General features: G+C 40.6%; 1 protein-coding gene and 1 long non-coding RNA gene across 3 annotated transcripts in view; one reads left to right on the plus strand and one right to left on the minus strand.

Annotated features, from left to right (window-relative positions):
• Window positions 1–628: 628 nt before the first annotated feature.
• LOC309480503 (NACHT, LRR and PYD domains-containing protein 12-like) overlaps window positions 629–19,943 on the minus strand; it is a 43,683-nt gene continuing 24,368 nt past the window's right edge. For both annotated transcript variants that reach the window (XM_082145028.1, XM_082145027.1), the window contains exons 6-9: window positions 9,411–9,584; window positions 8,731–8,904; window positions 2,136–2,182; window positions 629–2,045 (exon numbers count right to left, since the gene is read on the minus strand). In XM_082145028.1, coding sequence (XP_082001154.1) covers window positions 1,516–2,045; window positions 2,136–2,182; window positions 8,731–8,904; window positions 9,411–9,584 — 925 coding nt within the window. In that variant the 3' untranslated portion in view covers window positions 629–1,515. The remainder of the gene's footprint in view (window positions 2,046–2,135; window positions 2,183–8,730; window positions 8,905–9,410; window positions 9,585–19,943) is intronic.
• Window positions 12,077–14,633, plus strand: LOC309480732. The gene is made up of 2 exons (XR_014199767.1): window positions 12,077–12,965; window positions 13,925–14,633. It is a non-coding gene; the product is annotated as an uncharacterized lncRNA (long non-coding RNA).

The raw sequence follows: 19,943 nt of genomic DNA on the forward strand, positions 1-19,943 counted from the left end.
CAGTGTTACCATGGTGAATCATTCTATCATTTACCATCTGCCTATATCTGCTTGACTGCAAACATTTTCACTGTTAACTACTTTGGTATTGTTGTAACTTGCAGATTTGGCTCACTCAGGGTGACCCTGTGTAATAATAGGTATGACAATGTTGATATGTTTGGTCTTGGCGGAATACATCTGCTACGCTGCTGCTGCTGTAGGTTATAGCTGTTGCTGCAGAGCAAATACGGTACTTGCTACTGTCAATACATACATGACACACTGCTGTAACCAAGTAAGACATGCTGCTGCTGTACAATCTAGCGTATATGAATTACCCATAGCAGATCTATACAGGTGGAGCTGGAGAAGGTGGAGGGTTTCTAAAAGCACAATGCACTGCTAATGTAAATGCTACCCAAGTATTTGAAGTTTAGGCACGCAAACTCATTGGCTACTGATGCAGCAGGAGCCAATCAGCTGTGCCCTAATAGATAACGATGAGATTACGAGCAGGTGAGTTAAACAACCTATTAGCCTGCTCCATCTAGAGTTTCATGACAGAACTTTGTATTTGCTCTACACCTTTTTATGTGTATTTTTAAATACGTATTTTTCTCTATACAAACTCATTCTTGAAAATGTGGAGGAGCTGCACTTTTTTTTTTATTTGAATATCTTTACATAAAAGTTCCATCAAATAGACATCAATGTTGATAAATGTCATAACAAACATAATTTTACATAAAACTATATTAAACATTATTGAAACAAGAAAATGAAAATAGAAACAGCAACAAAATACAAGGAACAAATGCTGAACTTGTAAAAAAGAATTGAATCTGGATAGCACAGCATCTTAAGTATAAAGCATAATAATCCCAGCCACCAGTTGTTTTATTAGCGACGAAAGTGTCTGTACCATGCATAAAAAGATGATAAAAAGGTAATAAAAACATTTAAGGTTTCACAAAAAGCAATTATGGCCTTAAGGCTTAAGATGCTGAACTATTGCTTAAATTCAGTCAATATTTAGTCATGTCATAGTCAATCATTTTGTATGTCTATAATCAACAAAAGAACATTTTGTTCTGAAAGTTCAGAATTAACTAATTTAAAAATTAAATACAACCTAAATAGAAAAAAATTTATTAAAATAAAAACACTTTAGCACTGGCCTTGTGAAATGTAAGCTCTTGAAGCAACATTATGAGTACACAATTGTAATAGAATGTAGTGAATTACTAGTAGTTAATTTAACAGTTCAAGTTTATGTGTGCATTTATGACCTTTTGTGCAAATTTTAAATGTGTATATCTGAGTTATATTCAGCACAATCAGGTAAAATTTTTTTATTGAATGGATTATAAGAAACAATAATTTTTCTTTTCTTTTTTAAAAATTAAAATTCACATTTTTAATTTGTCATCATGATTCTCATTTTCCATGTTGTTTTAAAAAAAACTTTGTTAGCAACCATTTTCAGCAGTAATTTAATTGACAAGATTAACAGTTTTTGGAAGCTGTTCAAACTTACACAAGAGACAATGAGGAGTCAATAAAAACCCTAAATCCAACACAGAGGGGTTCAGTGAATGTGGAGTGAAATGTGTACAAGTGTGTGAGTGTGTGTGTGTCAGAGATACTGTAGAAGGACAAAGTACCGTCCGAACAGTCCAGAAACACTCCTACTCTCTTACAGGCGTATGGGGCAGGTATTTCAATTTTATTTTTATTGTGCCAGACAGTGAAAGTGTCATTAGAACAATCAAGACTCCAGGACTTTTCATTGAATCCAAACCTACAATCATCACTTCCTCCTTTCCTACTAATTTCTTTATGTGCCACTGATATAACAGCCCCCCTCCACCCGCTCCATTCAGCCTCCCAGTAGCAGCGTCCTGACAGAGTTTCTCTACACACAACCTGAGGAAAGAAATCAAATCTGTCTGGATGATCAGGATATGACTGCTGCTCCTCCAAACGTGTCACCTTTCTGTTCTCCTCAGACAGACAGAGATGAACATTTACTGTGTTTGGATCCAGTGTGAGATTACAGGCATCTGAACACAAGAGGAAACAGAGGAAAGAACATTTAGAGCACAACAAAGCAATAGCAAAAGGGGTGTGTGTGGGTGTTCTTGTAGACTTACACTTGCATAGTTCTGAAACAATCAAGACCTCCCCAGCATGATCCACACTATAAAAAAAGATTACATTCTGATTAATGTGATACAAAATAGAAATAAACTCAATCAGCAGATCATGGGGGTAACAATGTCAAAGTCAGAGGTTCAATTCCAGAGATTTGGGATAATAGCATCTGCCTAAGTAGATAAATGTAAATGTTTTCACCGACACACCAGTGTGGCATAACACACAAGTCCTGTTAACACCTGGTATTAAAATCTATTTTGGGTGCTCTGATCACAAGTGGTCAGGCAAGACAGACTGCGGTTCGCCACCTCATTATCCTGCCTTTGAGGAGCTGCTGGAGGTCGTGACAAGAGCTGTGGCCAAATTAAACATTGAGTGGCCATCAGAAAAGTTGATGAGCGCTTCCTGCAGGCTCGGTCACAGCCTTCGCGCCGGAGTCTTCCATTTGTCATTGATCTCCACACTGAGGTGTCGAGATCATGGAACAAGCCATTCTTACATGTTTATTCTTCCATCCTGGGCTCGAAAGAGAATGGCTATGGGGTGATGCCGCGGTTTTTCAGAGAAATTAGCATCATATCTCTCACACGACGCTGCGACTCCAGCTCTGCCCTCCTAACCCTGCCGTACAACATCGGCTTTGGTGGGCAAGGCATATATGGCAGCTGGTCGGGCTGGTGCATGCCTGCATACAATTGAGATTATTCAGGCATACCAGGCCGACCTTCTAAAAGAGATGGACGACAGTGGGGAGGTCGTGCTCGAGGACGTGGAAGAACTGAGTGTGCCGTCGGCTGCTCCATAGCAGCATAAGTAGCTACGGAGTGACAATTGTGGCTGAATCTGTCCGGCATCAGGGAGAAGGACAGGGCTTTCCTCCTTGATGCGTCACTTTTGCCTTCTGGCTGTCAATACCATCATTGAGAGGTTTCAGGAGGTGAAGAGGCAGTCAGATGCATTTGAACAGTTCATCCCCCGCTGTCGTTCCAGATCTCGTGGGGCTGCTGCCAGCCGCCAGCTACTCATACCTGCAGCAGCAGAAGGAGAGTATTGCCTCTCAAGACTCTCTCAAGACTGATCCCCCAAGTGAAATTTCTAGAAGCCTGGAAGTGTCTTCAAAATATATTTCAGTGGATCCTGCGCACTGTGGAATAGGGGTACAGAATTCAGTTTGAGTATCGTCCACCAAAATTCTGCGGGGTAGTTCATACTATTGTCAACCCCGAGCAGGGTCAGGTCATGGAACAAGAAGTTCAGTCCCTTTTAGCGAAAGAGGCCATAGAGCATGTTCTTCTTCACAAGAGGAAGGCCAGGTTCTACAGCCGGTACTTCATAGTTCCCAAAAAGGATGGGAGGTTACATCCCATTATAGATCTCAGGATATTGAATCGTTCTCTGAGGAGATTCAGGTTCAAGATGCTAACTATCCCTGTCATCATGAGTCAAATCAGGTCCGAGGACTGGTTTGTCACGATAGATCTAAAGGACACTTACTTCCACAACACATGACGTTCCTGAGGTTCGCCTTTGGGTGAAAAGTGTACCAAAATTGTGTACTTCCTTCCTTCTTCCGGGCTAGCATTGTCTCCTCGCACTTTCATGAAATTCATGGATGCAGCTCTAGCTCCACTGAGACGTCAAGGCATTCGTAACCTCAATTACATCAACAACTGGCTCATCATAGCTCAGTCAGAGAAGATGCCAGTTCGGCATCGAAATGTCGCTCTGCGCCATCTAAGGTGCTTAATGTCAAAAAGAGTTAACTGACCCCTTAGCAGAGAACTACATTTCTGGGGGTAGGGGCTACTGTAAACACCATCTTACTACAGTCACCAACATCAAGCTAGGCCAGGCCATCACTGTCAAGCATTTCCAGAGAGTTCTGGGGCTCCTAGCAGCAGCGTCCAACACAGTACCTTTTGGCCTGCTGTACATGAGACCCCTAACAGTGGTGGCTCAGGACCAGAGGGTTTTCCCTGTGGGGAAACCCATTTTGCACAATCAAAGTAGCGTGCAGAAGCCTTCATTATTTGTTCATGTGGAAGAAACCGTGGCTCCTGTCCCAAAACCCTGTGTTGGGAGAACAGTGTCAGAGGAAGATAGTGACTATGGATGCGTGCGTCCCTCACGGGCTGGCGGAAATGGATCTGTTCGCCTCCCATGAGAACACACACTGTCTGCTCTGGTTCTCCCTCACGCAGCCAGCTCCTCTAAGGCTGGATGCCATGGTACAGACGTTGCCGAGGCAATGTCTGTACGCATTTCCCCAGATTGCTTTGCTCCCAGGACTTCTAGAGAGGGTTTGGCGGCAGAGGGTCAGTCTGCTTCTAGTAGCCCCGTACTGACTGGCCCAAGTATGGTTTTCAGACATCATAGCACTTCACGCAGGCCCTCTGTTGCAGATTCCAATCAGGAGGGATCTTCTATCTCAGGCCAAGGGCTCAATACATCACCCTTGGCCAGAGCTGTGGGTCTGGGCCCTGAGGGGGACCAACTCGTAAGTGCTAGTCTCTCAAACAAGGTTGTTGAGACCATCTTAAATTCTAGAGCTCCTTCCATGAGGAAACTTTATGTCTTAAAGTGGAATGTGTTCACTTTATGGTTTAGAGAACATCAGCTGGACCCAGGTAACTGCCCAGTGGCTTCAGTGCTGGAGTTCCTCCAAAGTCGTTTCTGTGATGGGCTCTCCCCCTCCACACTTAAGGTCTATGTGGCGGACATAGCTGCTTCCCACATGCCATTAAACACTATGGGGAGGCCCCAATTAATAGTTTGTTTCCTTCTTGGTGCTCGGAGGATGAGGCCTGTCACCCAAGCCAGGGTTCCTGTGTGGGAACTGGCAGTGGTTCTTGAGGGGTTTTCTCTGGCAGCTTTCGAACCCATTGACGAGATGTTATCCGCTTAACGCTATCCGTTGCCCCCTCTTGCCTCGAGTTCACAATTTCTTCAGCATATGAGGCACGCGATTTGCCTTCACCTCTCCTGATAAGAGATTCCCTCAAAAGGGAACGTCTCGGGTTATGACTGTACACTGCTTCAGAAGCTGACGCTGTTATGAGCCGGCGTCCAGTCACATGTGACATTTTGACGCAACACCAGTCGAGATTGGACTAGTTCTATACAGGGTTCAGACGCAATCACGCTGAAGGCATTCTCGGAAGTGTCATCTTTCGACACAGAATCAGGTAACGAGGGTTACAGTCGTAACCAGAGACATTTTGATGCTTCAGACGTCCTGGCACTAACATGAATCTCAAGTGATTTCTCTAACAACCTGTGATCATTTAGATTTCTGGTTTTATGACTATATGACTCAAACTAGCTGGCTGTGCTACTGCATGTTAGCACAAGTTTTTTTTTTTTTTTTTTTTTTATGCAGAAAAAAGGTCAGCACACTGCAAATATCTTGGAACAAATATTGAGTGAATTTCAAATATTGAACTGTATTCAATGAATTTCAGATTCAAATTCTCCCTGCTTTGATATCAGGCATACTGAAGATGTTTCATTAAGTCTTTAATATGATGATGTATAGATTTGTTTTCAAAGCTGCATGTAATCTGCAAAACCCTTGTTGTATCCATTACTTTCCAAACATGTCCTGGAGCACCCTCTCCACTGCATGTACATTTTGAACACAACCAATTCAGGTCTTACAGTGTCTACTCATGAACTGATGAGTTGAATCAGTTATGCTAGATGAGAGAGACATCAAAAATGAGTAGTGATGAGGGGCTTCAAAGAAAGATTTGAGAAGCACTGTTGTAGCCTAATAGTTGATTCATTGTTTCCCAACCCCGTTCCTGGACTAACAGTGCATTCTTCCTTATCTGACCTATATATTTCTGGTCTTGGAGTCTCTAATATTGAGCTGATGAGTTGAACCAGGTGGGTTTGATTAGGAAGAGTTGGAAAATGTATAGTGTTTGTGTGCCTCCAGGAACAAGGTTGGGAAAAACTGGGTTAACTGACAGATGAGTAGGAGATTCTACACAGTTGTCTAGGAACCAAAGGGCCAAAGATCTGAACAGTTAAATCTGGGCTTTTAATCTCAGCTGGTATTTAACATAACTACACCAATCTGGCAGCAAAAAAAAGAAAAAAAAAAGAAAGAAAGTTCTCTGAATTTATCTTATCTAGAGACAGGGAAGTACTGGTGTTAATTTGCTGTGTTTCATACATTTTACTTGGAAAAAGTCCTCACTAGCTCTGAAAACGCCCCTGACACCCATAAACACAACCCCAAAACAAACATAAGGGCGCCAGCGCGATCACCTCACTTTTTTTCTTATCAGTGCAAAAGACTGATCAAAAAACTGTGTTCGTGGATATCTGTTCAAACGTAGATGTTTATTTAATGTGGTAACATAATGTAAAGCATTGTAAGTTTAGGTCACTCGCACTGTGCATTTGAAAGCAAAACGCGCCAAACATTAGGCTACACGTTTTTACTCCAATCTCATTTCATAACGTCATAACGAATGATAACATTTGAAGTAACATATGATAATCCATATATGTTTCTCTAGTGTAGTGTACTGAAGTGTTCCTTTTTATTGATTTACCTTTATAGGCCGCCTGCATTTCTGTAAAGTAAAATATATTATTATTTTATGCAGCAAAAGTATATGCCAACAAGGCCCAACAAACCTGGTGTTCATTATAAATATATTTGTGTGAATTTTAAATCACAATTTTAACCAGAAAATCACAATTAGATTTTCTTCCCCAAATTGTGCAGCCCTATAGTTTCTCCTAATATCAGCATGTTCATAGTTGTCTTTTTTAATTTTGTTTAATTATTTTTTTTTTACATACAGAGACCAGCTGACACTGATGAGCCCTGCTGACTTAAAGGTCCCCTGAAATCAAAATGTAAGTTTTTTTTAGCTCTTAGGATGAATATGTTAGCCTTAATGCTATAAATAAGCTGGTGTGTTCCAAAACAATGACAAAATTTGCATTTGGAGATATAAGCATTCAAAACTTCCAGTCCCTCACTTCCGCTAAAATGGATCACGGATTTGTATGACGTCACCGTGGACTTCAGCTTCTCATCACATCTTCAGTCCAATCAAATGCTCTCTAGAGCATCTGAAGCGTCCCGCCCCCTTGCTATAAACACCACCTGGCCAAAGTGACCGTGGCTGTACCTGACTGTACGTTCGGTAGTACACGCATGCTCAATGTCAGCTGCTCGTGCTCTTCAGTTCTGCAAAACCAATTCCATCAGTTAACTGTTGGAGTTACTGGAGTAACATATACTCCAGGATATTGTTTATTTCGAGTCGGAGTGACTATCAGGCACATCCGAAAGAGAGTAATTTTAGAAAACTGGATCAGCGCTGACTCCATTTTGAACGATTCAGTTCAATTTGGTGAACTGGTTTGACCGGTTCACAAAAAAAGAACCGGTACAAAAGAACGATTCGTTCACGAACTGGACATCACTACCGTTTTTACGTCACGGAGCAATATGGGTTGGAGATGTGTGTTCGGTTGCTCAAACCCTCGAGTTTTATTCCGTTTTCAGAATGAAATGGCTAGAATTTATTCAACGTTACTATTGAATCCAATGTATCACCAGCGCTCGGATTCGTTTCCATGGTGCTGTCAAGTACGACTGCAGTCTGAGGTAAACTAAACACTATTGGCTGTTTGAAAAGAGGGAGAAGCCATTCAATATGTCCCGCCTTAGCTTCCTGTTTTTACGTCAACGTAAAGATTATGTCAACACATCAAACAAAGCTGCGCGTTTCAAGACCCTTCAGTGGGCCTTTAAACATTCACACAAGTCTCTGTACATGAATATGGTATACTGAAGCAAACACATTGGGAAATGGGCACAAAGGTGTGTGACTGTTCACGTCTCTGTTTAGATCAGTGTGCTCAATAATGTGCCTCTTCTTTGTCTTTTGTATCTAAGGACTATGTTGTGTTGTAAATAAATCCAAACATAATAAATCAAAAAGCCATTCTTTTTTAAATCTCTCCTCATTCTTTGTTTATAGTTCCCTCACAGTCCCACCTGATAGGGTCATTATGGGAGGGTCTTTGACTTCCCAGGTGTGAAACACATCTACATTAATGATGATTCACACCTCCTTGCTTAGAGCTGTCTTACACAAAACATGTCTTACAAATTTTAAAGCAATATATTGTTTTATGTGAATGAGTGGGCAGGATGTTTTTCACATCGTTTTAAAACAAAAACTCTAGACTACGTGATACAATTTTCAAAAAGCTTGTGAACAAATAGTCAGTATGGGTTTTATGGCCTTATTTGAGTGACTAAAACTTTTACATACATGCTGCTGACATATTAGTGTAGCAGAGTTTGTGCTGAAAACAGTGTAATCCGACTTTAGTCATGAAAATGTTAAAAGTAACAGAAATAAGCACAAATGTCAGAGCACGTCAGGACACCTCCAGGGCCCAGAAAACGTCTCAGACCCCAGAGGGTTAAACTGTAATAAACTATATTAACTCTAAAGACAGTGGATTGCATGTTATAACATCCACACATGTACACATACATTTCTTTACACCCACATAAACACTGGAAAAGGTGATTCTTAATGCCCAACATACTTGAGGTTGTCCAATTTACAGTGTAGATCATTGAGTAAATCAGAGAGCAGCTTTACTCCTGAGTATCCTGGGTTATTGTAGCTGACATCCAGTTCTTTCAAGTGCGAGGGGTTAGACCTTAGAGCAGAATACAGATAACAGCATCCCTCCTCTGTCACCATACAGCCAGATAATCTACAAAGATACACAAAACACTTTTTACAGCCTCTAGTCTGGGTCAGACCAGAGAATATCATCAACATTCCAGGTAATGTCATGCAGTATACAAAGTTACTGTAGCAAGGTACCCTAGAATGTCTCCATATGAACTTAAGCAAGACTTCAATGTAATGTTCTCACAATGTTTTTACAAGCCACCTTGAGTGCTTGGACAACAGTTTCCTTCTCATGCTGATTTCTGCCATATACCATTCAACCTTCAATACATGGCCCATTGTTAATTTAGCAGATATATTTTATCCACCATTCAATACAGATTAATCTAGAGTAAAGCTTTTCTGTCAGACACACTTTATACATGTATTATATCTAAAGACATAGAGAGAGAACAGGAAATGTCGGTGTAGTTTATATAAATGTACATGCCAATAAACACTTTGATCTGGGAATTATTAATTAATGATAGAGGACAAATGTAATTTAAGAATATTTTGTACAATCCAAGTAATGTTCTTAAATACCTCAGTATCTCCAGTGTGCAGTTTGGACTCTTCAGTCCAACACAGATCAGTTTCACTCCTGAATCATACAGGTCATTATTACTCAGGTCCAGCTCTCTCAGTGAAGAGTTTGATGATTGTAGAATTGAGGCCAAGCCTTCGCAGGATTGATCAGTGAGATTACAGTTGCTCAATCTAGACAAAGCAACAAAAACTAAAGAGGTCACATCTCTGAAATTAATAAATCTCAAAATCAAATAGGAGGAATCACTGAAGAATTGGAAGAATTATAGAGCAAGTTTCACAAAACAGAGACACAAATTAGGTCAAAAGTATAAATTAATTAAACAACAAAACATCCTGTATGATTTTTCTGTCTAGCCATTGGACAAGTAGAAAAAGCCATTGGAAAGACTGACTGGCTAAGACTGATTCCCAAGTTTCTATTATATCATGCAGAGCATACAGGACAGAATGTGGAAGACAACTGGGGGTTGGTCAGTCCAAAAGGCACCACTGAATAATTGTAGGGACTAATAGGAATGTTAGAGCCACTAATCTTCCTTTCCAATCTGATCATTTGGGTAAAGACATTACAGACCTCTGGATTTGCTAAGAAAAGCAAGTGTTGTTGGTGGAAGTGGATAAAGTTTGTTTATTGTGACGTTGCCTCTGTCTTCCCAAAAAAGAAGAACAAAGAGTTGGAATGTCGAATTAGTCCAGCAGCAAAGATGAAACCTAATGTATTCTCCCATAGCAGTAGTTTCAGGTCGAGAAAGTGGAGAAAAAAAAAAGAAGAAAAAAACCTTAAAATAGGTATAAATCAGAGGTGGGTTTAGGTCCACTGTCCTCCAGGGTTAAGCTCAAACTGTCATAGTTTGGTAACAAATGTAAACAAAAAAAGTACTCTTTCTCAAAAATGAAAATACAATCCTGCAGAATTGTAGTTCTGATGATTTTCTGTTTTTGGGTGGGGACTTTAATTGAGAATTCTAGAGAATAATAGATTAGACAGAAATCATATGGAACCTCTTGTTGCTTCAAATCGTGCTTTAAATTAATTAATTGAGACACATATCTTATGTGACATATTCAGTGATCTAGATAATAATGTAAGACGTGTAAGATGACACGTGGGTACATAATAGAGAAAAATAAATAAAAAATCCTTACCCAGTCTGTGTTATAGACACTTAGAAACACAATGAAGCTCAAGCCACAAGTGTGGTTATGCTTCATTACAAATCTGAGGATGATATCTCTAAAACTATGCATTCTGTGAATAATTTCAGAAGATCATGTCAGGTGTGTTTTTAGAGAAGGCTGATAAGATGCAATATTTTATTGACCTTTTAAACACCCATTTGCAGTCTCTTCTCTAATGTCTGGCGAGGAGAACTGCTCAATTATTGCTCTTTTGTTCACACCTCTGCCGGTATGATACTTAATCTTCATAATTCTTTTATCGTTATTCTTTTGTTTGTTTTCAGCTATTATTAGCCTCTGTTCTGGCATTAAATGGCCATCTACACCACTTGCATCCCATTATATATTAATCTACCTATTATCTGAAGTCTTTCTGAATCACCTTATGTGAATTCTTTTAACAAAATAGATTATTGCTCCTGAAATAGAATATAGCTCCTGGCACTACAGGTGCATTAGAGCTACAATTAGCATCAAGCTACATAACACAATTTAAAAGATTAATATTACACTTTCACTCAAAACTCACTTTAAACAACCATTAAGTGTTTGTATTACCTTCCGGTCACGATCCAATGTGGAGTTTAGTCACATAATGATGTTAAAATGTTATATTTAGTATTTTATATGGAGCTAATCGCTACACCTGCTTAGCTTTTATAATTTCAACATTCATTATTTACACTCACCTAAAGGATTATTAGGAACACCATATATATACTGTGTTTGACCCCCTTTCACCTTCAGAACTGCCTTAATTCTACGTGGCATTGATTCAACAAGGTGCTGAAAGCATTCTTTAGAAATGTTGGCCCATATTGATAGGATAGCATCTTGATAGGATTTCATATTCCATATTGATAGGATAGCATCTTGCAGTTGATGGAGATTTGTGGGATGCACATCCAGGGCACCAAGCTCCCGTTCCACCACATCCCAAAGATGCTCTATTGAAACCAAGATGGCGGCGCGAGTACATCGCGAGGCTCGCGGTCTCTCCAGATTCTGCAATTTAGCAGTATTTTTCTTGCTCATTTCGGGTCTGTTCGTGCAGAACAGTTGTGCCTTAACATCGTACACCCAAGGTGAGCTTTTGGATATTGGTTTGCGAATTTCCGACAGTTTTATGGACAACCTTCGACTCCTTCCTGAGATCGCCAGAACACCTGAGGCTATGCACTCTGCCCGGCCGGGCGGAAGTGCTCGCAGGCGGCGTCGAGACCGTAAACAAAGGCGGGGGAAGCGCGGAGGACTAAGAGCTAAGCTAAAGCTAACACCACACCGGCTCTCTTTACCCAGCATTTTCCTTGCCAATGTACGGTCGCTGTTGAACAAAATGGAGGAGATTCGACTCAACATCACATACAGCAAGAGACTTTTGAACTGTAATGTTCTAATTTTCACGGAAACATGGTTAAACAGCGGAATACCGGACAACGCAACGGGCGGATAGAACATTAGATGGCTCCGGTAAGACCAGAGGTGGTGGATTGTGCATTTACATTAACAAAGCTTGGTGCACAAACTCTGCTATTGTTGGGAGACATTGTTCAGCTAACCTTGAGATTCTCATGGTTAACCCTCTGAGGTCGAGAAACGCGCCCACGCGTTTTGCTGGATTTTTTTTCACATAGCAGCAACATAAACGTAAAAAAATCCGTCATTTATGGTCATATAAATAAAAGAAATACATGATTATAAACTATAGAGGGTCTTCTTTTTTTTGTGTACACTCACATTAACATCAAAACCTTGTTTTTATTTTTAAATAAATAAAATAAACAGGGTGCGCTTTCAGCTCACTCTGTCTCCGCAAAAATCTTTCTGAAACAAGTCTGGAAAACTCAGCGAATACTTATCACACAACCATGAAACATGCGTCTAAAGAAAGCTTTAAATTTCTACTTTAAAATTCACAGTTCACATTCAAAACAAATATTCTCCTGCAATGTAATCTGTATGAAACTAAAGAGAAGTACAGTTTCTCCCGTCTCATCTAATTATCTGTAATTAGTTCACGCACTCTCGCAGAGCGCGCTATTCATAAGATAATGTGCTGAGGTGATATGCAAAATAAGGTAAACGCCCCCTGAAATGAGTTCACACCCACTCGCAGAGCGCGCTATTCATAAAATAATGTGCTGAGGTGATCTATGCAAAATAAGGTAAAAAGCCCCCTGAAATGCTTTAAAACCAGCAAGTTTCATTCACTCACTTTCCTGCGCCGTTGGAAGATGACACACAGCCCTTCAGCTCGTCCTGGATAGCAATGAAGAGTTCACTTTTTCCTCAGAAGAAGAACAGGACTCTAACAACGAACGTTTGTATTTTTGAAGAGCGACTTGATCCAGCCGTGGATATTTCGGATGAGTAAGTCTTTTTAAATTTACTTGCATTAGTTGACAAGCTGTTTTGTATAAACGTAGGCTACATATTTTACTGGTTGGACCATTTCCATACTTGTCATTCAGAGTAATTATATTTAAATGGTCTAGGCTATGCTTTATAAAGTAGGAGAGAGGCTTCATGCAGTCTGTTTTCTTTCGTTTTTAATAGTTTTGTTTAGAATAACACATTTCGAGCTTTCTATATATTTCTCTGGTATTTTAGGCAAAGCTTATGAGTTTGGGTTCATTTATGAGGCCTCCAGTTCCTGCTATTTTTAATTCTTATGTTTTAAATACAGGCATTTGGTTGATGAAACAACTATTAAAATTAAGATACAATTAATACAAAACGAAATTCACTTTAAAGAAAGGCTTTATACAAAAAATAAACTTAATGAAATGGTCAAAATCTTCTCTGCCCACTCCATTTGTCTCGCGATTGCGCATGATCTGACTCATGCTTTTCACTTTTCATATAATCAACATAAATAAAAATAAATAAAAATAAAATATTTTATTTAAACCTAAATATGAACTAAATTGTTTTATTTAATTTTAATGACTAGGCTACAACACGTAGGCCAATTAGCCCACAGTACAGAGAAATTAGTTGACAAGCTATTTTAAATAAACGTAGGCTACAGATTTTACTGGTTGGACCATTTCCATACTTTCCATTCAGAGTAATTTATATTTAAATGAAGAGTGCTTGCAAATATCTATTGCAAATGTGTGTATGTGCTGAAATGTGTAAATATGCCCAGCTGATGAATTGCAAATGTGTTAATGTTTGCGTTGTGCTATCTCCGTAATGGCCCATTACACACAATATATGCCTACAGCACGTGTCTACAATTATTTGCATCAGTTATTCATATAGACTAATGGTAATATACTTTGAAATATTTATGTTATAATAGTTTTCAACTTTTTTTAAAACAGGAATGCTGCATCTCCTTCATCTGCAACTCGGAGGGCGCGCAGCAACACAGTTGAACGTCAGAAAGAGTAAGTACATGTTTACCAATGTTTGTGCAATTTTGTTTATATACTTATTACAATATGAGCCTGTATGAGTTTATTTATTTTTGGAGGTTGGTTGATAATGTTACATATTTTTTCTTTGTGCTATCTTATCAGCATGCTAATGCCCATCAGTTGTGCATGTGCTGGAATAGTACTCTATATGATAATAATAGTTTTGAGAACAACTGAAAAGTAAGTACACTTATTCCCTTTCTTTCAGATATTAGTATAATTCTGTTTACATATTCTGGTTTTACATAGTCCATCCAAACATTATGTGTCTGTATGGCTTTGCATCTGGCCAATGTTACTTATAATGATTGAAATGCAGTTGTTATATTTTGTGTAATAAACATGCTCACAGTTGTTTGTTTGTTTTACAGCAATAAAGGTGATGGTGATCATCAGACACCTGTTGCAAAGAGGGCCAAGACAAACATTCAGACAAGCAACAAGCAGTCTACTCTGTCATGGAAAACAGAGACTGACATTGATATGGTTCCACAGACTCTGAGATTCCTGCCTGCACGGGAACCTGGACCACAGCTGAGTTTAAAACATTGCAAATTTAAAACATTTAGTTCCTCCTCATAGAGGAATTACAATAAAACAGTGAAAAACAAAACCTTTGAATCTCCTCTTTGTTCAGGCTGCCTCTCTTGATGGCCCATTAGTCATTGGGGGAGTGTCTATGTCACACCCCTGGTCTGAATCTCATTAATATTGATGAGCGATTACCCCTCCCACGCATAAACCTCTTCTGACAAAAAAATCAATGTATTGTTTTAAGAGAACGATCAGGCAGGATGAATTTCACATCATTTTGAAGCCAGAACTAGAAACGACAACATATATTAGTCAAGAGTCTTGTGGGCACATATTTAGAATGTGTTTTGTGTTCTTAAAAAAAGAAAGTTGCTGAAATTTTTTTTAAATAACCACGCATAAACATTATTCTCTTAAAAATACAAAGATTTACAAGCATGTTGATCTGATATTATGCTAGCCCTGTTTGTGTTATATAGAGTGAATTTACACTTTTGCCATTAACATGTTTATAAATAACTGAAAAACAAACAAATGTCAGAGCATGTCAGAACACCTCCAGGGCCCCAAAAACACCTCAGACCTCAGAGGGTTAAATGTAGACCGTTTTATCTACCGCGGGAGTTCACTTCCACTATTATAACTGCAGCCTATATTCCCCCGGATGCTGATGCCAAGTTTGCTATGAAAGAACTTCACGCAGCCATCAGTAAACAACAGACCGTTCACCCGGAAGCTGCGTTTATTGTTGCGGGTGATTTTAATCATTCAAACTTAAAGTCAGTGCTACCGAAATTTCACCAGCATGTTTCCTGTCACACCAGAGGAAACAAAACCTTAGACCATGTTTACACAAACATGGCTGGAGCTTACGTCGCGACACCCCTCCCCCACCTGGGACAGTCAGATCACCTTTCTTTGTTCCTCACCCCCAAATATGCACCTCTCATCAATCGTGTGAAGCCATCAGTGAAGACCATCAAGGTATGGCCTGCGGGGGCAGATTTCTCACTCCAGGAAAGGTTTCTACACACAGACTGGAGTATGTTTGCTTCTCAAGCCACCAGTGGCTCTCACACGGACATTGACTGCTACACCTCCTCTGTACTGGATTATATTAATACCACCATTGACAGTGTTACAACCCAGAAGCAGATCACCACATACCCAAATCAGAAGCCATGGATGAACAGGGAAGTGCGACTCCTATTGAAGACACGCAACACTGCCTTCAGATCAGGAGATGCACAAGCCTATAGCACATCCAGAGTAAATCTGAAAAGGGGCATCAAAGAGGCCAAGCACTGCTACAAGCTTAAGATAGAGGGACACTTTTCCAACGCTGACCCTCGGCGCATGTGGCAGGGCATTCAGGCCATCAGTGACTACAAACCCTCTCACTCCACCCCCGCAGCCACTGATGTCAACTTCCTGAACGAGCTAAATGACTTTTATGCTCGCTTTGAAAGAGACAACAGAGTAACTGCCACCAAGCTCAAATCCTCAGCTGACCACCCGCCGATCACACTCTCCTCCACAGATGTCTGCAATGCACTGAGCAGGATCAGCGCGCACAAGGCTGCTGGACCAGACAACATCCCTGGACGAGTACTCAGGGCATGTGCGGAGCAGCTCGCTGGGGTTTTTACAGACATTTTCAACCTGTCTCTTGCCCAAGCAGCTGTACCAACATGCTTTAAATGCACTTCCATTGTGCCAGTGCCAAAACACTCCAGCCCGAAGTGCCTTAATGACTACCGCCCTGTAGCACTCACACCCATCGTAATGAAGTGCTTTGAGCGGCTGGTCCTGGCACACCTAAAAGACTCTCTACCATCCACATTGGACTCACACCAGTTTGCCTACCGTAGCAATAGGAGCACAGAGGATGCAGTTTCCATGGCACTGCACTCTGTGCTCACACATCTGGACAATAAGAACACTTATGCACGCATGCTGTTTGTTGACTTCAGCTCAGCATTCAACACTGTCATCCCAACTAAGTTAATAGCCAAACTTGGAGACCTGGGCATCAACACCTCCATGTGCAACTGGATTTTGGACTTTTTGACCAACAGACCCCAGAATGTTCGATCAGGCTCCAACTGCTCCACGTCCATCACACTCAACACTGGTGTACCACAGGGCTGTGTGCTAAGCCCATTTCTCTACTCCCTCTTCACCTCCAACTGCAAGCCTGTGTACGGATCTAATTCCATCGTCAAGTTTGCGGACGACACTACGGTGATTGGTCTCATCAGCAACAACGATGAGACTGCCAATAGGGAGGAGATCAAGCACCTGGCCACATGGTGCACTGAAAATAACCAGCTCCTCAACACCACCAAAACGAAGGAGCTCATCGTGGACTTCAGGAAAGTGTCAAGAGACACACACGACACCATCCACATCAATGGAATGGCTGTTGAGCGTGTCTCCAGTTTCAAGTTCCTGGGGACCCACATCTCGGCGGACATGACCTGGACAACCAACACCTCCAGCCTGGTCAAGAAGGCTCACCAGCGCCTTTTCTTCCTGAGGACACTGAGGAAGAATCAGCTTTCCTCCACTATCCTGGTGAACTTCTATCGCTGTGCAATAGAAAGCATCCTGACCAACTGTGCTACAGTGTGGTATGGGAGCTGTTCTGTTGCAGAGCGCAAGGCACTGCAGCGGGTGGTGAAAACCGCCCAGCGCATCACTGGGACTCCACTACCTGCCATCGAGCACATCCAGAGGAAACGCTGTCTGCATCGAGCTCGCAGCATCCTTAAGGACTCCTCTCACCCGGCCCACAGACTGTTTTCTCTCCTGCCCTCCGGCAGGCGTTTCAGGTGCCTCCGGACCAGGACCAGCAGACTAAAGAACAGTTTTTTCCCCAGAGCTGTCTCTTTATTAAACTCTAACCCTCATTGATCCCACTCCCCTCATATACTGATTGACTCTCCTCTCCCTCCTCACACCTGCCTCCATTTTGTTATTTGTTATTTGCAATCCTATAATGTTCATTTGCACTGCTGACTGTTATTATAGTAACAACTGTTTACATATGCATCTTGCACTACTACCTTGACTGGAATATGCTCAATTTGCAGTGCCGACTGTTACAGTACCGACTGTTTACATATACATTTGCAATACCGTACTTTAACTGTAATATGCAATTACTTTCCACTGCACTTTCACTCGGATAGCCTCTGTCCAAACTTTATTTGCACTACTTTAAATCCATTGTTATACTGCTCATTTTAGCCTAACTTATACATATATCTATTTGTAAAATTCTGTTATAGTAATAGCCATCTGTATATTATGCTCACATTCTGTTTATAGTAACAGCCATCTGTATATATATTCATAGTACATATCTATCTGAAAATTCTGTTTATAGTAACAGCCATCTGTATATTATATTCAGAACATATCTATCTGTAAAAATTCTGTTTATAGTAATAGCCATCTGTATATTATATTCAGTACATATCTAGCTGTAAATTCTGTTCACAGTAATAGTTATCTGTATATTATATTCATAGGACAAATCTATCTGTAAATTTTTGTTTATAATAGTATTCAACTCTATATTTATTCAGTACATATCCATGTTCTGCACTTATGGAACCACTGTATATCCTGCACTTGCTGCTATTGCACTTCTGGTTAGACCTAAACTGCATTTCGTTGCCTTGTACCTGTACTTGTGTAATGACAATAAAGTTGAATCTAATCTAATCTAATCTAATCTATTGGGTTGAGATCTGGTGACTGTGGGGGCCATTTTAGTACAGTGAACTCATTGTCATGTTCAAGAAACCAATTTGAAATGATTCGAGCTTTGTGACATGGTGCATTATCCTGCTGGAAGTAGCCATCAGAGGATGGGTACATGGTGGTCATAAAGGGATGGACATGGTCAGAAACAATGCTCAGGTAGGCCGTGGCATTTAAACAATGCCCAATTGGCACTAAGGGGCCTAAAGTGTGCCAAGAAAACATCCCCCACACCATTACACCACCACCACCAGCCTGCACAGTGGTAACAAGGCATGATGAATCCATGTTCTCATTCTGTTTACGCCAAATTCTGACTCTACCATCTGAATGTCTCAACAGAAATCGAGACTCATCAGACCAGGCAAGATTTTCCAGTCTTCAACTGTCCAATTTTGGTGAGCTCGTGCAAATTGTAGCCTCTTTTTCCTATTTGTAGTGCAGATGAGTGGTACCCGGTGGGGTCTTCTGCTGTTGTAGCCCATCCGCCTCAAGGTTGTGCGTGTTGTGGCTTCACAAATGCTTTGCTGCATACCTCGGTTGTAACGAGTGGTTATTTCAGTCAAAGTTGCTCTTCTATCAGCTTGAATCAGTCGGCCCATTCTCCTCTGACCTCTAGCATCAACAAGGCATTTTCACCCACAGGACTGCCGCATACTGGATGTTTTTCCCTTTTCACACCATTCTTTGTAAACCCCAGTAACTGAGCAGATTGTGAAATACTCAGACCGGCCCGTCTGGCACCAACAACCATGCCACGCTCAAAATTGCTTAAATCACCTTTCTTTCCCATTCTGACATTCAGTTTGGAGTTCAGGAGATTGTCTTGACCAGGACCACACCCCTAAATGCATTGAAGCAACTGCCATGTGATTGGTTGATTAGATAATTGCATTAATGAGAAATTGAACAGGTGTTCCTAATAATCCTTTAGGTGAATGTATATGAAAATAGCCCAAATGGCATGAAAATCACACACAAACCATATGCCGTTGTTATCTATGTTTATTAGCTTATTATTTCACGTGTAGAAATGTTTCTTTGGTTTGTTCTTCACGGAGTTCAGGACAAGGAAGTGTACAGGACAGTGTCATGCAGAAGGGCAGGAATTAGGGCCACGTTGACTCACGTAAGATGATTGACAGCTCTAGAGATGAATGAATGTGCGATGAGTCATATCTGACGCAAATCAGGAAGAGGAGAGACTATGTACACCGTTTTAGCTCATCAGATCTCATAATTCAGTGGGAAATTTGTATTTTTGTCAACTTGTCAACTTTGTCTTTTTAAAGGGATTTTTTTTTTAAATATCTAAAAAAAATCGTTTGAGTCTTTTCAAATTGTGTACAAATAAAGTATACTAACGTTACATTCTAAAATGCTTAACGTGTAAAACGCTTTCAAGTGTTTTAAAAGCTTTTTCACGTTAAGCATTTTAGAATGTCCCGAGGAAAAACAACTTGTTAACGTTGGCAGGCAGAAGTGAGATCCTGATGCTAAATCCAGCCATGGGAATATCCATCCTTCGGATGAGACGTAAAACCGAGGTCCTGACTCTCTGTGGTCATTAAAAATCCCAGGATGTCTTTCGAAAGAGTAGGGGTGTAACCCTGGCATC

Source organism: Leuciscus leuciscus (assembly GCF_965113295.1).
Source record: "Leuciscus leuciscus genome assembly, chromosome: 18".
NCBI classification, from domain to species: Eukaryota; Metazoa; Chordata; class Actinopteri; order Cypriniformes; family Leuciscidae; genus Leuciscus; species Leuciscus leuciscus.